This window comes from Hemitrygon akajei, chromosome 11 (genome assembly GCF_048418815.1).
Source record: "Hemitrygon akajei chromosome 11, sHemAka1.3, whole genome shotgun sequence".
Lineage (NCBI taxonomy): Eukaryota > Metazoa > Chordata > Chondrichthyes > Myliobatiformes > Dasyatidae > Hemitrygon > Hemitrygon akajei.
Window position 1 is genome coordinate 13,207,423 of NC_133134.1, and position 22,889 is coordinate 13,230,311.

At 41.4% G+C, this 22,889-nt stretch overlaps 2 protein-coding genes across 3 annotated transcripts in view; one reads left to right on the forward strand and one right to left on the reverse strand.

Moving 5' to 3' along the window:
• slc5a10 (solute carrier family 5 member 10) overlaps positions 1 to 22,889 on the forward strand; it is a 216,363-nt gene that overhangs the window by 130,970 nt on the left and 62,504 nt on the right. The gene's annotated exons all lie outside the window — the stretch shown is intronic.
• The window catches only part of LOC140735324 (uncharacterized), a 59,241-nt gene that overhangs the window by 18,438 nt on the left and 17,914 nt on the right, over positions 1 to 22,889 (reverse strand). The window contains exon 3 of the mRNA XM_073060234.1: positions 999 to 1,123. Within this exon, the coding sequence (XP_072916335.1) occupies positions 999 to 1,123 (125 nt within the window). The remainder of the gene's footprint in view (positions 1 to 998; positions 1,124 to 22,889) is intronic.

Below are 22,889 nucleotides of genomic sequence, written 5' to 3' on the forward strand. Positions count from 1 at the left end.
CTGAGAACATGAGTTGTAGAGTCCTTGAAAGTGAGTTCATTAGTTGTGGAGTCTGTGACAATAATAAACCAAAACATTACCAAGACTGATGTTCTTCTTGGATAAGACTCAGAATGGACAACAGCAAATCAAACCCTTCCCCCTTCTAACAAAGAGAAAAAAAAGGAGGCAAAAGAGTAAAATAATTTACTGTTACCCATTTTGCACCATTGTTACAGAGGCTAATACCTGCCTCTTTTATTTTTAGTCTTTAGGCCACAGCATTTGCCCCAGATGCAAACTTAATTATATGGTGTACAACTGGATATAATGGAGATAACAGGTAGTGGTGTAAAAAAGTCCAAAACTAGTGCCCAACAGTCTCTGAAAATGATTCATAAATCTAATCTGGAATTCAGCAGAAACATTTCCCCAGGGAAAGGTGAAGCATTGGACTCACTATCACAAGAAAAGGTTTAAATGAGAGAATGGCCACCACCCAGCACATGCTCTCTTCTCACTCCTGCCAACAGGTTGAAGGTACAGGAGCTTCAGGTCTCACAGCTCCAGATTCAGGAACAGTCATTACCCCTGACCTATAAGGCTCTTGAACCAAAGAGGATAACTTCACTCAACTTCACTTGCCCCATCACTGAAATGTTTCCATGATGTATGGACTCAACTTCAAGGACTCTTCATCTCATGTTCTTAAATATTTGTTGCTTTTTTATTTATTATTATTATTTCCTTTTGTATTTGCACAGTTTGTTGTCTTCTGCACACTGGTTGAACACCCATGTTGGTGTGTTCTTTCAATGATTTTGCTATAGTTATTATTCTATTAGGGATTTATTGAGTATGCTCCCAAAAATGAATCTCCAGGTCATATATCATGACATATATGTACTTGATACTAAATTTAGTTTGAACTTTAGTTCATTAATGATAAAGTCAGATAAACATGCAAGGGGTGTGAAAAAGCGATGGTTCAAAATCTATGTGAAGGTCTTCCAGATTACCTATATGATCCAGACGCTGCCTTGTCCCCATCGATCAGTAGAAATTTCTGCATTTGTCTTCCGACGATCGTTTTAGCTGAGCGTGTAGTAAATTCATTTCCACTGACAGTAAAGACGCGAAGATTCTGCAAAAGCAACAAAATACCAATTTTTAATAAAAGGCTTAAATGCAATTCAGTGGTACATTATGAGAAGGGATTCCATTTTCTTCCTGTGGTATTTCACATGCACGACAGGGATCAACTTTATTGGCCATATACACTCAGTGGCCACTTACTGGGTACACCTGCTCATTAGTACAAATATCTAATCAGCCAATCATGTGGCAGCAACTCAATGCATAAATGCATGCAGACATGGTCAACAGGTGCAGTTGATGTTTAGACTAAACATTAGAATAGGGAAGAAATGTGAACCAAGTGTCTTTGGCATGGAATGGTGGTTGGTGCCAGATGGGGTGGTTTGAGTAATGCAGAAATTGCTGATCTCCTGGGATTTTCACACACAACAGTCTCTATAGTTTACGGAGAATGGTGTGGGGAAAAAATTAAAAATCCCGTGAGCAGCAGTCCTGTGGGGGAAAATCCTTGCTATTGAGAGAGGTCAGAGGAGAATGGCCAAACTGGTTATGCTGATAGAAAGGTGACAGTAACTCAAATAACCACATGCTACAACAGTGGAGTGCTGAAGAGCATCTCTGAACGTATGGCACCTCAAACCTTGAAGTGGACAGGCCACAGCAGCAGAAGACCATGAACATACAGTCAGTGGCCACTTTATTAGGTACAGGAGGTAACTAATAAAATGGGCACTGAGTATATATTTACATGTATTAGGAAAAGTGCTGTGGTGTGTTGGTCAGGGCATGATATTTAACAAAAATACTGAACAATTCTAAAGAAAAAAGAATTCTATAAAAAAATTAGAGGTTATAGTACAGATTATAGAATAAAATGTGCATAAATACCAGCATATATTTACAATGTAAACAGCATTATAAAATATAGTTTAAAGAGTTTATGGTGCAGTTTTGGTGGTAATAGATAGGAGGGTGGTGTGAGGGGCTAACTAGAATAGTTGATTGAATTAACTGCCTGGACAAAGCATTTAAGATTACATGGTTTTCCTTTTTGTTTTGATAGCCCTATAGTACTTTCCAGAAGGGAGTTTTTAGAAAAGGCAGTTTGCAGGGTGGGTGCCCGCAATGATTTTACTGCCCACTTCTTTGTCCTGGGCACAAACAAGTTGTGAACAAAGGACAAATGGAATACAAAGAGCAGATTATATTCTAGGAAAGAAACATTAACTGTCTATTTCCCCCTATAGATGTTGCCTGACTTGGCCACACATTTCAATTTGGCTTCCCATTCAGGCAAGTAAATCCATGGCCTCCTTTACCACCACAATGAGGCCACACTCAGCTCCAAGGAGCAACACCTCACATTCCGTCTAGGTAGCCTCCAACCTGATGGCACAAACATTGACTTCTTGAACTTCTGATGATTCCCCCCCCCCACCTTTCTCCCTTATTCCATTCTCCATTCTAGATTCTGGTTTTTCTCTCCCCCTTTCTCTTCTTCAAACCTGCCCATCATCTCCCTCTGGTGTCCCTCGTCCTTCCGTTTCTTCCATAGTCTCCTATCAGATTCCTTCTTCTTCGGCCCTCTACCTGTTCCACCTATCACACCCAACTTCACCTTCACCTGGCCTCACTGATCACCTGCCAGCTTGTACTTTTTCTCCTTCCCACTGTCTCGAGTCCTGATGAAGGTTCTCGGTCTAAAACGTCGGCTGTTTATTCCTCACCCTAGATGCCGCCTGACCTGCTGAGTCCCTCCGGCATTTTGTATGTGTTACTTACAATTTCCAGCACGTGCAGAATATCTTGTGTTTTTGATTTGCTCCTGCGGCATCTTGTGCATTGTTCCTAAACTGAGATGATTTCTCCTGGGTTTCTTATTCGAGTACTTAATCAGTATTTAATGGTGAGAAGCCCTACATGGAATTCAGGTTCATAAACTAAGCCTCTAGACTAGCAATTATTAATAAGGGCTGCTTACAAGCAGGAAATAGAGTTTATTTTGGAATTGTAGACTTAGTTTCCTCAGTGATATGTTTAGCAATTAACTGATCTTTTATCACACCTAGTAAATACCAAGTGAAATTTTGTCCAGCACTAAAGCAGGGCTCATTTCCAGTCAGGTCCAGGAGGCAACAACACCTCCGGCTTTTTCTACATCAAAGATGAAAGTTGAAAGCTTTCTGTTTTGGGGAGGACTTCATGCACGGTGCAATGCTGTCTCCAGATCCTCTCAGAGCTTGTTCCCAGTGACATTAAATGATCATTACAGAATAATGAAGGATGTGAATTGGTAATGAAAGCAATTAACACAGCTTTGAAAATGTGCTATTTACTTTAAGAACTTTTCTACGCTGACCATTAAACCAAAAGTCTCAAGGGCAAATGAATGCAACCAACCTACTTTGCAATGCCTTATCAGAACTGACATAGTGCACCATCAGAAATTGACTCGCAAAGCTGGTCAGAAGCTCACCTGCAGATAATGATGAGTGCAGCTCACTTCCATGAAGAGAAATTTATTACAACGCAACAGTGTCTTTAAGTGAAGTTTGATGCTTACTTGTTTCTTTACCTGCAGCTCACCTGCGCTATTTTGTGGGGGCAATTTAGCTGAATGTCTGCTCCATAACCACATCCCATTCGAACTAGAGCACCAAATGTTTAACAACCCACATAATCACAGACAAGCTGTTCCAAGTGGCATTAAGACATTTACCTTGACACCACACTGCAGAGTAACATACAGAACAGAACCACAAGCCACCACTTAAAATGGCCAGTTGGTAAAGTCCTGAGACTCAAGAGATTCTGCAGATGCTGGAAATTGATGAGGAAATTGCATCATCTCGGCACAAACACAAGAGATTCTGCAAATGCTGGAGGTCTTCAGAATTAGAATATCACTGACATACGCTCAGTAGACACTTATTAGGTACACCTGCTCATTCATGTAAATATATAATCAGCCAATCACGTGGCAGCACTCAATTCATAAAAAACATGCAGACATGGTCAAGAGGCTCAGGTGTTGTTCAGACCAAATATCAGAATGGGGAAGAGATAGGTTCTAAGTGACTTTGGCCTTGGAGTACTTGTGGTGCCAAACAGGGTGGTTTGAGTATCTTAGAAGCTACTCATCACACACCAGAGTTTTCAGAGAATGGTGCAAAAACAAAAACCATCCAGTGAGCGAAAACGCTTTGTCAATGACAGCGGCCAGAGGAGAATAGCCAGACTGGTTCAAGCTGACCAGGAAGGTGACAGTAACTCAAATAACCACACATTACAACGGTAGCGTGTAGAAGAGCATCTCTGAATGCATAACACGTTGAAGTGGATGGGTTTCAGCAGCAGAAGTGGCTACTGTGTACGTCATGAAGTTTTTTGTTTTGTGGTAGAAGTACCATGTGTTAGATAAAATATACTATAGATTACAATCATATATAGTGCAAAAAGAGAGCAAGAATACTGAGGTAGTGTTCATGGATTCACGGACCATTCAGAAATCTGACAGTGGAGGGGAAGAAGCTGTTCCTAAAATGTTGTGTGTCTGTCTTCAGGCTCTTGTACCTCCTCCGTGATGGCAGTAACAAAAAGTGGGCATGTCCTGGTTGGAGGACGTTCTTATAGAAGGATGCCGCCTTTTTGAGGCATCGCCTCCTGAAGATGTCCTCAATATTGGGAAGGCTAGTGCCCATGATGGATCTTGAGCAACACCACATAAAATGCTGGAGGAACTCAGTGGGTCAGGCAACATCTATGGAGAGAAACGAACAGACGGTGTTTTCGACTGAGTCCTGATGAAAGTTCTCAGCTGAAACGTTGACTTTTTATTTCTCTCCATAGAAGTTGCCTGACCTGCTGAGTTCCTACAGCATTATGTGTGGGTTGCTAAGAGAAACATGATTATTTCAGAGATGTTGGAAATCAAAAGCAACGCACACAAAATGCTGGAGGAACTCTCAGCAGGTCAGGCAGCATCTATGAAAATGGATAAACAGTTGACATTTCGGACCAAGATCATTCTTGGTCCTGAAGAACGGTCTCGGCCAAAATGTTGACTATTCTTTCATTTCATACTCTAAAATCAATCTAACCCTCACTCCAACATAGCCTTACATTTTTCTACCATACAAATACATATTTGTCTTTCAACTAATTATTGTTGGAGAGGCAAAACTTCAACAGGGTGTCATCCATTATTAAAGACCCCCACCACCCAAAATATGCTCTCTTCCTGTTACTAAAAGGAAGAGACACATGGAGACTGAAGACACACACTCAACATTTAAGGCACAGCTTCTTCACCACTACCATCAGATTTCTGAATGCACAATGGACCAATGAACACTACCTCACTATTTTCACTCTTTTTGCACTAGTTATTATTTTCTGTAATACATATTTCTTATTGTGATGTATAGTAGTTTTTTTATGTATTGTACTATACTATCACAAAAAAAATCACAACCTATGTCAATGATAATAAATTGACTGATTCAGATAGGAACCCTAGTCATCAATAAAACTCCCTGAGGTCATCACACTATCAACAACTTTAAAACATCAACCTTTCTTTTATAGAGTAACAATCCTTTGGTTTTTACATTATTCTTTCAGGGGTCACTAGAAACATCAGCATTTACTGCCCATATCCAATTGCCCCCTGAACCAAGGTGGTGTTGTAGAGTTGACCACAATGGAGAGTCTGGAGTCTGAGTAAGGATGATAGTTTCCCCCCTCTCCCCCCCCACCAAGGATATTAGTGTGTCCCTGATAATAAAACAGTAGTTTTACCATCACCACTTTTGACACCTACTATTTCACTCGAAATGTTAATGGGCCTAGGAACTTGTGCCTGAAGTACAGCAGAGTACCTTGAAGTGCTGCGTCTAACATGTTTCAGTAATCTGGATTCAGTCCTGACCTCTGAATTTCAAGGATAAAGGTCATGACCTCTACCCTTGCCCTATTTTAGTTTCCCCACATCCCATCAATCACCCGTCAAAAGCAAAATAATCTCTCACCGACACATCACGAGGAATTTATAGTGCTCAATTAACCTACCTACCTGTGTGTCTTTGGAATTTTGGGGGAGCACCAGTAGGAAACTCATGATCACAGGGAGAACGTGCAAACTCCGCTCAGCTAGCACCAGAGATCAGGATTGAACCTGGGTCTTTGGAGCTGCGGGCAGTGGTTCTAATCGGTGCTCTGCTATGCCTTCCTTTAAGCACAAATATCTTGGGAAAACCTCTTAAACTGTACAGTATCTATAAGCATAAATCAGTCCATCTGTGTGGAGGAACAGAGGGATCTAGGGCTTCATATCTATAGATTCAAAGTTGCAGCACAAGTTCACAGGGTAGTCAAGGAAACGTATGGCGTGTTGGCCTTCATTACTTGGGGAATTGGGTTCAAGAGCCATGAGTTCTACAAAACTCTAGTTGGACCACACTGGGCCTAGTTTTGGTCGCCTCATTACAGGAAGGATGTGGAAGCTCTAAATAAGTTGCAGAGGAGATTTAACAGGATGTTGCCTGGATTAGGGGGAATGTTTTCTTATAGAAACATATACATTTATGAAAGGGATAGATAGAGGCAGGAAAGTTGTTTCCACTGGTAGGTGAGACTAGAACTAGGGAACATAGCCTCAAGATTCAGGAGAGTAGATTTAGGACGGAGATGAGGAGGAACTACTTTTCCCAGAGAGTGGTGAATCTGTGGAGTTCTCTGCCCAATGAAGCAGTGGAGGCTACCTCAGTAACTATATTTAAGACAAGGTTGGATAGATTTTTGCATAAATAGGGGAATTAAGGATTATGGGGAAAAGGAAGGTAGTTGGAGATGAGTCCACGGCCAGGTCAGCCATGTCCTTATTGAATGGCGGGGCAGGCTCGATAGGCCAGATGACCGACTCCTGCTCCTATTTCTTATGTTCTTATATTTTATGAAAAAAAGGCTGAGTGAGATTGGGACATCTCTCAGGAGCAAAGGTGGATATGAGGCAATTTTATAGAGGTGTATAAGATAAGAGGAATAGATAAAGTGGATAGCCAGTGCCTTTTTCCCTGAGCAACAATAGCTAATAAGAGAGGACATAATTTTCAGGTGATTGGAGGGAAGTATGAGGGGGACAGAATGTCAGGGGTAGACTGATATTTAAGCAGAGACTGGTAAGTGCATGGAACACACTGCCAGCAATGATGGTAAAGGCAGATACATTAGAGACATTTAAGGGACTCTTAGATCGGTACATGAATGAAAGAAAAATGGAGGGCCATGTAGGAGGGAAGGGTTAGATTGATTATGGAGTAGGTTAAAAGGTTGCATGTTCTAAATCAGTGGTTTCCAAACTTTTTGGGTTACCGCCTTGGCTCCCAGACCACATCCCCAGCGCAAACCTCTTCCTTTCCAACCATTATGTACAAGCGATAAAGAATTTTGAGTTACAATGCACAGTGAAAGAAAATGGGAACTACAAATTCAAAGCAGTGACAAATAATTGGGAAAATTATTCAAATCTATTTGAAGTTGCAAATAAAATCATGTCTTCATCTAATTACAGTAAAAACTATTTTCATCAACAATTTTAGAGTGTACATTAGTAGTGCAACTATTCACTACTTCGTTGCTTTTTCACTTTTCAATGAGATGGATGGGTTTGGTGCAGTGATATCAGCTTCTCAACATCAGTCACTCAGGAGGAGTCTTAGATCCCACATTCAGTAATTTGAAATCTGTTTTGTTGCTTTGATAGAAGTTGGGCAACTGCACTGAAACCGCAATCCTCTAAATATAATGTTGGAAAGGCAATAAAGAACACCTTGGCCTTTTTCCACACTGCAGGATAGTGTTCAGGGATTTCTTTATGCGACCAAAAGTACTGATATGATTTTTTTGAACTTCAGCTCAGTCATTTTGGAGCAAGATTAGTTCTTCCTCCATCCTTCTTGTTAATTTCTCTTTACAAGTCGTTAAGAATGGATTTATTACCCAATATGGAATTTGGATTGAGAGAAGGTCCTGAAATCTCCCTGACTTCTTTATGCAGCTCATGCAGGTGGGCACAGTATACTTGAAGATCATCATCTGGTATTCTTTCTTTCTCTTCCAACCCAGAGAGACTCACAAATTGGAAATGGTTGTGATGGCCAATGTTGCACTTAAATAGGGTTAACTTGTCCAGGAGATGGCTGATTTGACTTTGATAAGTTTCACGTCATTTCCTTGCTATCGAGGAGTGATTTAATTAAATTTTCCTGAGTAATTCTGACAAATAAAATAAAAAATGTCATGCCTAATATTCTTGAGTTTAAGAATGAAACAATCAAGTCTTCAAACTCTTCATTCTCAATATAAAGCTCTTGAAATAGTCGGGATGTGCAAGCCTGGCACTTAATTTTATTTACTGCTGTGACAATGTTATTTAATGATTTTTGCAGCTGATCTCTAGGGCTTTTTGCAACCAGAAGTTTTTTAGTTATATAGAAATACAGCTTGGAATAGGCCCTTCTGGCCCATGGAGCTGTGTCATAAGCATGTTGTCTGTGAATTAAATACGTGAATGGTAAATATGCCAGACTTTATTTTTTCAAAAAGGTAATAACCCCACGGTGGTATCCTGTCATTGACAGAGCCCCATCTGTTGCACAAGCAAGAATGTGGGCGAGCAAAATGTCTTTCTCTTTGAAAAATTGCTCAACAACTTAAAATATTGTCTCCCCCTTTATATCTGTTTCTAGTTCCCATGCAAATAACAATTCTTGAACTATGTTTTTATCTTCTATGAAGCAAACAGAAGCAAGAAGCAAAGACTTGTTGCCTGGCAAAGTTGACTCATTCAACTGCAGAGCATATTCTGTTGTCCCAAGTATGCTGCTCAATGAGTCTTCCACATTTTCTGACATTTCATCTATTCATCTTTGAACACAGCTGTTGCTGACCAGAATAGCTTTGTCTGGTCTGGTGACTTAATGCAAAATCATACTCAGAACCCCCCCCTTACTGCTAGCGGAATCAGTTCTTCTTCAATTGGATGGAGATTTCCAGATTTAGCAATGAGTAATGAAATGTTGTATGAAGCATGCAAACCATCACTCGCTGTAGTGAAATGCTGGCAAGCATGCTTTGAGGTGTTTTCAGTTTCTGAAAGTTTTCATGAAGTAACTGAAAATAAGCCAAGTTCTTGCTTGCTTTATCAGAGTGTATTCTCTTCAAATTCTCAAGGCTAACCAATGAGGAACATTCGATGGTTCTGTCCTTCTACTTGCTGGAGTTTAGAAGAATGAGGGAGGATCTCGTTGAAACCTACTGAGTATTGAAAGCTCTAGATAGTTTGGATGTGGAGAGGATGTTTCCAATGGTGGAAGAATCTAGGACAAGAGGGCACAGCCTCAGTAAACAAGGACGTCACTTTGAACAGAGACGAGGAAGAACTTTTTTGGCCAAAGAGTGGTAAATCTCTTGAATTCCTTGGCCTTGGAAGTTTTCATGTTTTATTGTTATACAACGTTGAATCACAGTGGATTTAATTTGGATTTTTGACACTGATCAACAGAAAAAGACTCTTCCAGATCAAAGTGAAAACAGATCTCTACAGAGTGATCTAAATTAATTACAAATATAAAAACTCAAAATAATTGATTGCAAAAGTTTTCACCCCCTTCAAGTCAGTATTTAGCACATCTGGACACTGCAAATGTTCCCCATTCTTCTTTACAAAACTGCTCAAGCTCTGTCAGATCGCATGGGGATCGTGAGTGAACAGCCCTTTTCAAGTCCAGCCACAAATTCTCAATTGGTTTGAGGACTGGACACTGACTTGGTCACACCAGGACATTAACTATGTTGTTTTTAAGACATTCCTGTATAGCTTTGGCCTTATGCTTGGGTCACTGTCTTGCTGGAAAACAGATTGTCTTCTCAAGTCGCAGTTCTCTTGCAGGCTGCATCAAGTTTTCCTCTAGAATTTCCTTGTATTTTGCTGCATTCATTTTACACTCTACCTTCACAAGCCTTCCAGGGCCTGCTGCAGTAAAGCATGCCCACAGCATGATGCAGCCACCACCATGTTTCACGGTGGGGATAGTGTGATAATGTGCGGTGTTTGGCTTACACCAAACAGCCTTTAGTCTGATGGCCAAAAAGCTCAATTTTGGTTTAATCAGTCCTTCTTCCAGCTGACTTCAGAGTCCCCACATGCCTCCTGGCAAACTCTAGCTGAGATTTCATGTGAGTTTTTTTTAACAGTGGCTTTCTCTTTGCCACTCTCTCATAAAGCTGTGACTGGCGAAGCACCCAGGCAACAGTTGTAGCACATGCAGACTTCCCCATCTCAGCCACTGAAGCTCATAACTCCTCCAGAGTTGTCATAGATCTCTTGGCCTCCCTCACTCGACCTCTCTTGCACGGTCACAGTTGTTGAGGATGGCCTGCTCTAGGCAGATTTAGAACTGTACCGTATTCTTTTCATTTCTTGGTGATTGACTTAGCTACACTCCAAAGGGATATTCAGTGACTTGGAAATTTTCTTGTATTCGCCTCCTGACTTGTGCCTTTCAATCACCTTTTCATGGAGTTGCTTGAAGTCTATTGTCTTCATGGTGTAGTTTTTGCCAGGACACTGACTCGCCAGCAGTTGGACCTTCCAGATACAGGTATATTTTTGCTACAATCGAGTTACCTTGACTGTACACAGGTCATCTCTATTTAATTAATTATGTGACTTCTAAAACCAATTGGCTGTACCAGTGATGATTTGGTGCATCATGTTAAAGGGGGCGAATACTTGTGCGATCAATTATTTTGTGTTTTATATTCGTAGTTAATTTAGATCACTTAGTAGAGATCTGTGCAACACACACAAAATGCTGGAGGAACTCAGCAGGCCAGGCAGCATCTATGGAGAGGAATAAACAGTCGAAGTTTTGGATGGAAACCCTTTGGCAGCACTATTTCCATAGACGCTGCCTGGCCTGCTGAGCTCCTCCAGCATTTTGTGTGTGTTGCTCCGATTTCCAGCATCTGCACATTTTCACTTGTGTTTGTAGAGATCTGTTTTCACTTTGACATGAAAGTCTTTTTTCATGTGATCAGTGTTTAAAAAAAAAGCCAAATTAAATCCACTGTGATTCAATGTTATAAAACAATAAAACTTCTAAATGGGGGTGTGAATACTTTTTACAGGCACTGTATATGTTTTTTTTAAATGAAGAAGGAAGACTCTGATTTCAAACCTCCATTGCCTTGCGGTCATACCCACCCATAGGAAAGGCTTCGGGAGTAAACGCCGAGAAAGAAATCTGGAGCCGGGGTCCCTAAGGCAGCTTGACGTTGTTTACAACTTCACTCTGGCAACCTCTGCGACGACACTGGTGCCAAGCTGTATTGGTGCTTGCCGTTCCTTTGGACTACATCAGTGACTTGGAGAGAGGGAACCCACTGCATGGGCAACAGCTGGTTCTTCAAATCTTCCCACCAAGGCTTGTGCCCTGGAGAGGACACAGTCTACCAGAGCCTCAAACCCACGATCCCTCAGGATCGACGGCTGCCAACTAGATTTTTTTTTACGTATTGCTCTGTACTACTGCCACAAAACAACACATTGCATGACATATGCCAGTGATTTTATACACGGTTCTGATATATTTGAAAAGATACAGGGTTTATCACATTAGAGACAAATAATTTCCCTGAAGTAAGAAGGCTAATATAGCCTTTCCTGTAAAGAGTGTGAACGCCTCAAATGTGAGATTGACAAGTTTAAATGCTGGCTCAGGAAACTGAGAGATATTGAGGTTAGCAAATGGCGTTGAGAAACACGTCAATGATGTACTTTCAGTAGGATGAACTGCCTTTTCTTGTTCCTTTATTGCAAAGTTTTTCTCGATGCAAGTTACACTGGGATGTACTTGGATCGAATTTGCTATGGCTTGCTGCTGGAAGGGGCTAGAGACACATTAACCTCATGAAGGCAGCATTCTCTTACATATTCTCAACTTCCCTCAAGGTGAAAACCCACATTCTGTTCAGATTCACTGTATCGGCTTCGAAGACTGAACACAGAACAGTACAGGCCCTTCATCCCACAATGCTGCGCCGATCTTTTAACCTACTATAAGAGCAACCCTTCCCTGCAATATCCCTCCATTTTTGTTTCATCCATGTGCCTTTCCAAGTCTCTCTTAAAAATCCCTAATTTAGCTGCCTCTACCACCACCCCGGCAGGACATTCCACAAACTCAGTACTCTCTGGTGAGTGCCGCTTACGTTCCACCCGCCCCCCCCCCCCCCCCCCCATATTTTCCTCCAATCAGCTTAAAATTATGACCCTCTTATTTGCCATTTCCTCCCTGGGAAAAAGTCTCTGGCTGTCCACTCGATCTCTGCCTCTAATCATTTTGTACACCTCTATCAAGTCACCTTTCATCTCCTTTCCTCACAAGACATACTCTCTAAACCAGGCAGCATCCTGGTTAATCTCCTCTGCACTCTCTCTAAAGCTTCCACTTCGTTCAGACAGTGAGGCGAGGAGAACTGAGCTCAAAACTTCAAGTGCGAGAATAGTCAAAAACTCAGTGCATAGTTTGCGGTGGACACCAGATGCGAAAGTTAAACAAGTTCAAAGCAGTTTTGGAAATGGTACAATCAGATGAGTTGCAACCTGTTTGCCTGGAAGGCAGGGTGGTGGGGTGGGGTAGCTAATATTTTCACCAACATACCTCCGTGACAGGTGAGACTGCAGTCATAGCCAAAAATTTTGGGCTTGTCACAGGGCCGGGGAAGTTTTGAGAAAAGAGCCGAGGACCTTTCTATCTTTCTCTTGGAGTTAATTCCAAGATTAAAATATGGCTTGGACATCAGAGGAATTCCTACAAAATTTAAATGAATTAAGAATATTGGACTTAATTGAATGATGTAACACATGAAGTCATGGGATTATTTCAAACAGGCTCCTGATGAAAATTGCTGGAAGGCTACAATGTATTGGCAGGTAATAAAGAATGAGGTATGAGAGAACAAAACTGTCTAGAAACAATTCTCATGTTGTTTCCAGTAATGAATCAGAGCTGCTACCTTTAAGGATTGTATTGACCACAACGAGTCCGTACTAATGCTTTGAAAGAGCAATGCAATCGGAACATCTAGATGAGCATTTAAATCATCCAAACATTGAAGTATATGGACCAAATGGTAGGTGGGATTAATGAAGACAAGCGTTCACTGGGTGGCATGCATGTGATGGGCCAAATGGCATTTATCCACCCTGTGTGCAATTATTTCCCTGCTCCTTCCCCTTGGCGATGTAAAATGAACTAAATACAGTCTAAAAAAAATCTAATACATTTCAAGTATTTACCTGATCCCTTATGACTAATGATGAGTGTGAGATCTGCATTATCTAGCTATGTTTAAATGTTGAGATAATTCTACCGTTAGCAGGATTTAAAATCAACTTTGGATTTCCCCAGAACAGGGTATGCAGAGAAAGTGGATGGAAGCATACGAAAGACCTTAAGATATAGGAGAATTAGGCTTTTCGGTCCATCGAGTCCGCTCTGCCATTCTATCATGGCGGACCTGCGTTCAGTAGTAAGTGACATCGTGAAGTCCGAAAACTAAAATCTGCAGATGCTTGAGATCTGAAATAAAATGCAACACACAGCAGGTCAGGGAGCTTCTGTGGAGAGAGAAACTGCGTTTATGTTTCAGATCAAAGACCACTTTGCCAGTTCTGATAGAGAGACCTTAATTCGAAATATTAACTGTTTCTCTTTCCACAGATTCAATCTGCCCTGCTGAGTGTTTCCAGCTTTTTTTAAAAAAAATTTCAGAGTCCAAATCTTTTATTGCACATGTATTTATAGTATTGTTTCTTCTTTTTGTATTTGCACAGTGTGTTGCCTCCCACACCCTAGTTGGGCAGTCTTTCATTGATTCTGCAATGGTTATTATTCTGTAGACTTGTTGAGAATGCTCACAAGAAAATGAACCTCAGGGTTGTATAATATGGTGACATATATGCACTCTAATAATAACATTTACTTTGAACTTATGTTTACACAATAAAAATTGTAACCAGCTGGCAATATAAAGGCACCCTCACTGGGCTCTGAGGCAGGTGTTTCGGGTTCAAATCCGGCTGGCTCCCTGCACGCTTTCCACTCGTGCTGGGTTGAGCATCAAGCTAGCAACTCAGTCTCATGATAAAAAAAACAGACAAATGCTAAAGAAATGGCAAGGATGCACCAGAAGGCATGGAGAGGATCAACAAACAACAATTGTACAATAAAAAGCAAAAAATGCTGGAAATACTCGGCAGTTTAGCCCACAGTTGTGGGAAGAGAAACAGCGTTAATTCTACTGACAATGGATCTTTGACCTGAAATGCTTACTCCATTTCTTTGCTACCGCTGTGGTCTGACTTACTGAGTCTTATTTTGTTTTAAATTTTGGCACCCCCGGTTTTGTTGATTTTCAAAGTATTTAATCAAAGCAGAAATCTGATAAATTACATTTGCAATAACGACTGAGGAAATTTTCACAAACTTAACCTAAAAGTGAATTGTGTCAAAACCCACTACATAATGAACCTATTCCTTTTGTAATAGTTTTCATGGAATTCAGAATCAATCCTATTGATGGAATATATCAATGTTCTGCTGTTTTTCCATACATTATGTATGGCCAAAACTCCCAGACACATTGCAGACACACACACACTACTGTTACATGTTTACATCTGAACAGGTCTCAACATGCCCTGATCTTTGCCAAAAGCCTATCGGTCCAAAGAAAACAATGTTTCATTAAAGTATATTGCAGGCAAAATGCAATCAGGAGCAGGGTAGTATAGCATAACTTGATTCATCCGACATATTTGAAGGCCTAGATAGAGTGGACGTTGGGAGGCTCTTTCTTATAGTGGGTGAGCCTAGGACCAGCAGAATACAAGGACGTCCTTTAGAAAGGAGATGAGGAGGAATTCCTTTAGCCAGAGTGTAGAGAACCAGTGAAATTCACTGCCACGGGCAGCTGTGGAGGCCAAGCCAATAAGTATATGTAAAGTGGAAGTCAATAGGTTCTTATTTAGTAAGGGCGACAAAGGTTATGGGGAGAAGGCAGGTGATATGGGTTGAGAGAGATAATAAATCAGCCATGATGGAATGCCTGGGAAGACTCGATGGGCTGAATGGCCTAATTCTGTTCCTATGTCTTATGGTCTAACATATCTCAATTTAGGAAGATTGTTTTGATTTTGCAGACTGCCTACAAGTTTCCCACTTATTCAATCAATTTTCTCAGCAATTCTGAATCACAGATATGAACTTAGCTCTAACTTTTAACTTGAGCCATGCAGTCCACAGTCCCACATGTGGAAATATTTACCTTGCCCTCAGCCAAAGGTCCTTTGCATTTAATCGCTCTATACTCTTTTTGTTTTAGGTCACCTGAAAAACGCATCCTGTCCACCCCAGCTTGCTACTTCATGATTTCAAACACCCATCAAATCATCCTCAAAGGGGATGCAGTCTATTCAACTATGAACCAGAGGTGCCACTTATCTGTGTTGTATCTATTAGGCTAACGTCTACACTCATTGGTCACTTCATTCAGTACCTCCCGTACCTAATAAATGGCCACTGAGTGTATCTTCATGGTCGTCTGCAGCTGTAGCCCATCCACTTCAAGGTTTGATGTGTTGTACATTCAGCAATGTTCTTCTGCACACCACTCTTGTAACGTGTGATTATCTGTCACTTTCCTGTCAGCTTGAACCAGTCTGGCCATTCTCCTTTAATCTTTTCCATTAACAAGGTGTTTTCACCCACAGAACCGACACCCACGGGATGTTTTTAAAAAAAATTTTCACACCGTTCTCTGTAAATTCCAAAGACCATTCTGCATGAAAATCCCAGGAGATCAGCAGCTTCTGAGATACTCAAACCACCCCGTCTGGCACCAACAATCATTCTATAGTCAAAGTCACTTAGGTCATATTTCTTCTCCATTCTGATGTTTGGTCTGAACAACAACTGAACTTCCGGACCATGTCTGCATGCTCTTGTACATTGAGCTGCTGCCACTTGATAGGCTGATCACACATTTGCATTAACAAGCAGATGGGCAGGTGTAGCTAATGACGTGGGCACTGAGTGCATGTGCTATACTATATATTGTGCTCTATCTACTTGGGTTATTTTTTCTGTCATTACAGATGATCGCTAATCTATTTTGTTTAACATATAAAAAAAGAACATTTCATTAGTTGCTTTAAATCTAAATAATCTTAAGCAAGATGTAGTTTGTCCTGACTTGTCCAGATGATAACATAAGACTCAGCATTTTCAGATGATCACAGCTGGAACTTGCATGATTTTATACACTAACTGGTGAGAGTGTGGAACAAGCTGTCAGCAGAAGTGGTAGATGCCAGTGCAATTCCAACATTTAAGAGAAATTCGGATCAGTAAATGGAAAGGAAAGACATGGAAAACTATAGTCCAGATGCAGGTTAGTGGGACTCATCATGTACCATGTCATATGACGTGGGCAATCACAGTCTTTCCATGACCATGATTGTTCTTGGCAAACACGAGGAAATCTGCAGATGCTGGAAATTCAAACAACAACACACACAAAATGCTGGTGGAACACAGCAGGCCAGGCAGCATCTATAGGGAGAAGCGCTGTCGATGTTTCGGGCCGAGACCCTTCGTCAGGACTAACCGAAAGGAAAGATAGTAAGAGATTTGAAAGTAGTGGGGGGAGGGGGAAATGCGAAATGATAGGAGAAGACCGGAGGGGGTGGGATGAAGCTAAGAGCTGGAAAGGTGTTGGCAAATTGGCAAATTCTTTTACAGAAGTGGTTTGCCATTGCCTTCTTCTGGGCAGTGTCTTTACAAGATGGGTGACCCCAGCCAGTATCAATACTCTTCAGAGATTATCCGCCTGGCATCAGTGGTCACATAACCAGAATTTGTGATCGGCACCATCTGCTCATACGACCATCCACCACCTGATCCCATGGCTTCAAGTGACCCTGATCAGGGGGCTAAGCAGGTGCTACACCTTGACCAAGGGTGACCTGCAGGCTAGTGGGGGGGAGGAGCACCTTACACCTCCTTTTGGGAGAGATGCATCTCCACCCTGCTACCTGGGACTAGGCAAAATAATAGTTTAGCATAGACTAGATGGGTTGAAGGGCTTGTTTCAGTAGTGTTCTATGACTCTACAACTTATGCACATCTTTGTTTTATAGAACAGTACAGCACAGGAACAGGCCATTCAGCCCACAATGTTGTGCCGACCAGCTAAAAAGCAAATCAAAAACATCCAAACACTAATCCCTCCTGCCTACACCATGTCCATATCCCTCCATCTTCCTTATATTTATTTGCCCATTCAAACGTCTCTTAAAAGCCTCTACCACCATGCCAGGCATCCATAACTCTGAGTAAAAAACTTACCCTTCACATCTCAATTGAAATGACCCCCTCTCACCTTAACTCCACGCTTTCTGGTATTTGACATTTCAACCTTGGGAAACAGATACTGTCTGTCCACTATCTATGCCTCTCATAATCCTGTAAACCTCTATCAGATCTCCCCTTGGCCTTTATCTCCTCATTTCTTTGAGTTGACAACACCCTAAACTGTGCAGTCTGGTAGAAATTCTTGTTTAATATTTCCTGTACTTCAAGATAACTTGGATTTGTACAAAGGATTTGGTTCTCTCCAGTTACAGAACCTCAACACCATTTCTCCAATTGTTTTGATGTCGAAACCAGACAGAGGGAGATCAGATTAATTATCAATCACAGCATCAAGGACTCGCTTGACTGGTACCACAACTGGTACTCTGAACATGAACTTTCCCCAGTATAGTGGCTGCAGTTTATACTGTCTACAAAACACACTGAAGTTACTCGCCCAGGCTTCTCTGAAGGCACTATCCAAACCCACAGCCTCTACCCCCAAAGGCCGAGGCACAGGCTTTAAATTTAAAAATAAAATTTAAGTGTTGAAGAGTTCATAGCTCCCTGAAAGAGGCTACACAGGTTGATCGAGGGATTAAGAAGGCATATAGCATAAAGAAAGGGCTTGGCCCGAAACGTCGAATGCTTATTCATTTCCATGACTGGCACAGCTCCTCCAGCATTTTGTGAGAGTCGATATGGCATGCTTGCCTTTATTAGTTCAGGCATTGAATTCAAAAGTCAGGAAGTTAGGCTGCAACTTTACAGAACTACAGTTAGAAGCCACAGCTGGAGTACTGTATACAGTTCTGGTTGCCCAATTATAGGAAGGATGCCAAGGCTTTGGAAAGGGTGCAGAAGAGGTTTACAAAGATGTTGCCTGGATTAGAGGGCATGAGGTTGGCCAAATACGGGTTGTTTTCTCTGGAGTGGCGGAGACTGGGGTGAGATCAGATGGAGGTAAGATTATGAAAGGCAGAGATAAGAGTAGAACTCTTTCTGATATTGCCCAATATCCTAAAACACTTTTTGCCATGTTTTCATACATAAGAATTCCTACTCCATTAGTATGGGACATTCCACAAGAATAAATGAGTGTTTTATTTCTATTCTGCTATGTTCCAGCACCTGTCCAATGAAATTCGCTAATTCCCATGAATTTAATCTTTAGTCTTTCCATTTCATTTATCACATTGTCCAATCTTCCTGCTTGGTATAGGGTTCTTACATTCCAAGTGGCAATAATTTTCTTTTGTTACTTGAATTTTATGAGCAGTAGCTTGATGACGGTCGGGAATCCCCTGCTGCCCAGAATCAACCCTACGGAGTGAAGCATCTTTAGAATGTTCTTGAGGATCCTCTCGACGCTGTTGTTGTGCGATACATTTTGTGAGTTTGACCATGGTTTTCTTAGCAAATAGATTCTAGGAAACCTAGTATCTAGCAACGGTGGTTTGGTATTGCCTTCCGTTGGGCGAACTGAGAAATCGCCATTTCTCTTCCCAAACGTTCATCCACCTGTACTATAGCAGTTGTCAGTTGAGGTCCTAGCTGATCCGCCTTATCCGTCATAAGTTCAGCTACTGAACCTGCCGGATCTGCTGTTGGCCTTCGCTCGTATCCTGAGCAGGAACCCTTGCAGGTGCTAGCGTTCCGGATCAGAGTGGCCCTGGGAGCAATGAATGACGAAGGGGTAACTCCACTTTTCCCTTGTTAGATTCAGAGGACAAGCATTATACAGGTATATGCACCAACAACAGATGGAACAAATGAGGATATAGATAAATTCTATGAAGAGCTTGAACAAGCAAAGCATGGATGCAAATCTCAAGGTATTGTTATTGTCATGGGAGATCTAAATGCTAAAGTAGGACAAGACACTGATGGAAATACCATAGGAAAATTTGAACTAGGGGAAAGAAATGAAAGTGGCGAGAAATGGGTAGAATGGTGCAAGGTGAATAATCAGGTCATTATGAATACCTACTTTAAAAAACATCCAAGACGCTTGTGGACTTGGAAAAGTCCAGGTGATAACACCAGAAATCAAATTGACTTTATTACTATAAACCAAAGATTTAGAAACTCAGTGAGTCAATGCAAAACATATCCAGGTGCAGCCTGTAATAGTGACCATAACCCGTAAAAGTAAACCTTAAAAAACGTAAGAATAAAAACCTGAACAATCCCTTGACTACTCGCAATTAATTAAAGAAGAAAACTTGAGACAAAAATTTACAATTGAAGTAAGGAATAGATTTCAAAGTCTAGAAATAAAATCTGTTGAAGATGATAGCAATCATGTAGAAATGAAGTTTAACTCTCTAAAGTAGTGGTCGCCAACCCATCGATCGCGATCGACTAGTCGATCTTTGAGACTTTCCCAGTAGATCCCGAAAAAAAATGAAAAATAAATACACAAATACTGTTGAGAGATTGTTTCCGAGTTGAGGGGTTTTGTTCTGCTCTTTCTGCCCAGGGCACATGCGTGTAGCTCCCCTGCACTACACAGTGTACTTCAGTGGTCCCCAACCACCGGGCCGCGAGGAAACGATATGAGTCAGCTGCACCTTTCCTCATTCCCTGTCACACCCACTGTTGAACTTGAATATATGCGAGGTCATCAGTCGCCTAAGCGCAGTGACACCCTCGCGCCAGGGATCACTGGTTGGCCTCGGGCAGCCGGCGGGAAATGCCGTCGCTACTGGCCTGGAGCGCTGCCTCTAAACCTGTCTAACACACTGAATGTTCGTGGGGAATCCGGTGCTAAAATATTCGCAGACGACCTCATTCGGGCTCAGTGGTGCGTAAGTATCAGAGCAGCTACCGTGCTGTGATCTACTGAAACAAACTTTTGTCGGCCAATAGATCCTACAAGGGGGGCGGGCGTACTGTTGCACTCCCCACTTGGTCAGTCGCTCTCTCCGGACTGCGACCGCCGCGGCCTTGGCACGGGGACCTCCGGCCCTGATCTTGTCCTCTCACCCCACCCACGACCAGCCGCACCTGGCCAAGGCGTCTGGCGGCGGGTGGGCGGGAGGCTGGAGCTCGGACCCGGAGGCTGTCTAATGAGGCAATGAAGCCCTCAAAACTGCTCCGGTACCGAATCCAAGCACCCCACACTGAAAGACAAACGCGTTGAGTTTTTTCAGCGGAAAAAACGTGAGCAGCGCAGGGCATAAGCTAAGTGCTGAGAGCTGTGAAAACTAAATTGCAGAATAGACTGGACATAAGGAACCTGCTTCGAGTATTGCTGTATTCCAGTCGTGTTTAACACCCCCCCCCCCCCACCCCACCCCGCCGTCGGCCGGTCTGCAAGAATGTTGTCAATATTAAACCAGTCCGCAGTGCAAAAAAAGGTGAATACCCCTGGTGTTTATACATTATTTCTACTTCCAGGTTGTGGGGTTTTACTTCCTGTCTTTTCTGCCCCGGTGCGCATGCATGTAACTAATTGATCCGCGGTCGATCTTGCCTTTTACTAAGGCCGAGGTAGGGGATCTTGGGCTTAAAAAGGTTGGTGACCACTACTCTAAAGGAGGCCTTGGTAGAATCAGCAAAGTCAGTGATTCCTAAAAAAGAAAAAAACACAAAGAATAAATGGATGAGAGATGAAATCATAAATCTAACGGAAGAAGGGAGACAGAAGAAAGCAAATCCTATAGAATATATGTCCTTAGATAAAAAAGTTGAAAGCTTATGTCAAAAAGCCAAAGAAGAATGGTTAAACCAGGAATGTGAGCAACTAGAAAGAATCCCTAATAGTGATCCAAAAAATTACATCAACAAATCAAGAATATCACTGGTAAAAAGCTCCTCTGTTCTCCAGGTGGGTGTTTGAATGCAAAGGACGGTACCATTATCATGGAAAGAGATGAGATTATGAACAGATGGCCTGAGTATATTCAGGAATTGTTTGAAGATGATCGAGGCGAAAACCAGAAATTAAGAACATTGAAGGTCCAAGTATTTTAAAATCTGAAGTTCGTAATGCAATAAATAAGATGAAGAAAGGAAAGGCAGCAGGTCCTGATGGATTAGTAATAGAACAAATTATTGCCCTTGAAGATTATGGAATTGAAAAACTTACTGATTTAATCAATGACATTTATGAGACTGGAATAATACCAGAAGAGATGAAAAAAAAATCAGTATTTATCACTCTTCCTAAGAAACCTGGAGCAATAGAATGTGAATTACACAGGACCACAAGTTAAATGAGTCATATCACCAAGATACTTCTAAGAATTTTGATGACAAGAGCTAAAAGTAAGATACAAGCTGAAATAGGTAAAGAACAATGTGGTTTTGTGAAAGACACAGGTACAAGAAATGTGACACTGATGTTAATGATACTATCAGAATGAGCTATTCAAGTGCAAAAAGGTTAGCTTGTTTTATCGACTACACAAAAGCATTTGATAAAGTGAAGCACAATAAGTTATTTGAAATATTACAGGGAACTCTAGATCTAGATTCAAAAGACCTCCGCCTAATCATAAATCTGTACTGGGAACAAAATGCCACTGTAAGAATAGATGGAGAAGTGAGTCAGTTTACGAAAATCAAGAGAGGCATTAGACAAGGGTGTGTTTTCTCCCCTGATTTGTTTAATGTGTACTATGAAACAATATTACAAAAAAAAGAGACATCTTGGGAATTAACGTTGGAAGTGAAAACATCAATAATTTCAGATATGCGGATGACACTGTGTTAATTGCAAGTACAGAGGAAGAACTACAAAACTTCGTTGATATAGCTGTTGAAGAAAGTGCAAAATTAAGCCTGTCTATCAATTGCAAAAAGACAGACTGTATGGTGATATCCAAAATGAAGGAGAATACTATCTGCAGGCTGAGAATAAATGGGGAAGATATAAAACAAGTACAGAACTTTTGCTACTTAGGAAGTTGGTGACATCAGATGGCAGGTGCGACATGGACATCACAAGAATAGGGATGGCAAAAAACACCTTTACGAGAATGAAGAATATACTGACCAACACTAAACTAGGCATGACAACCCGCCTCAGAGTACTGAAATGTTACATTTATCCAGTTATGTTATATGGCTCAGAATGTTGGACAATATCTAGTAACATGAGGAAACAGATTGAAGCAGCAGAGATGTGGTTTTTGAGGAGGATGCAAAGAATATCATGGATGAAACGAATATCTAACGAGGATGTCATGAACAGAGCAAGCACAAAAAGAGAAATGATGTATTAGATCATGAAAAGGCAACGTAACTTCATTGGACACGTGATTAGGAAAGAGGAGTTAGAATGCATAGTAATTATGGGAAAGATTGAAGGGAAGAAAGCAAGAG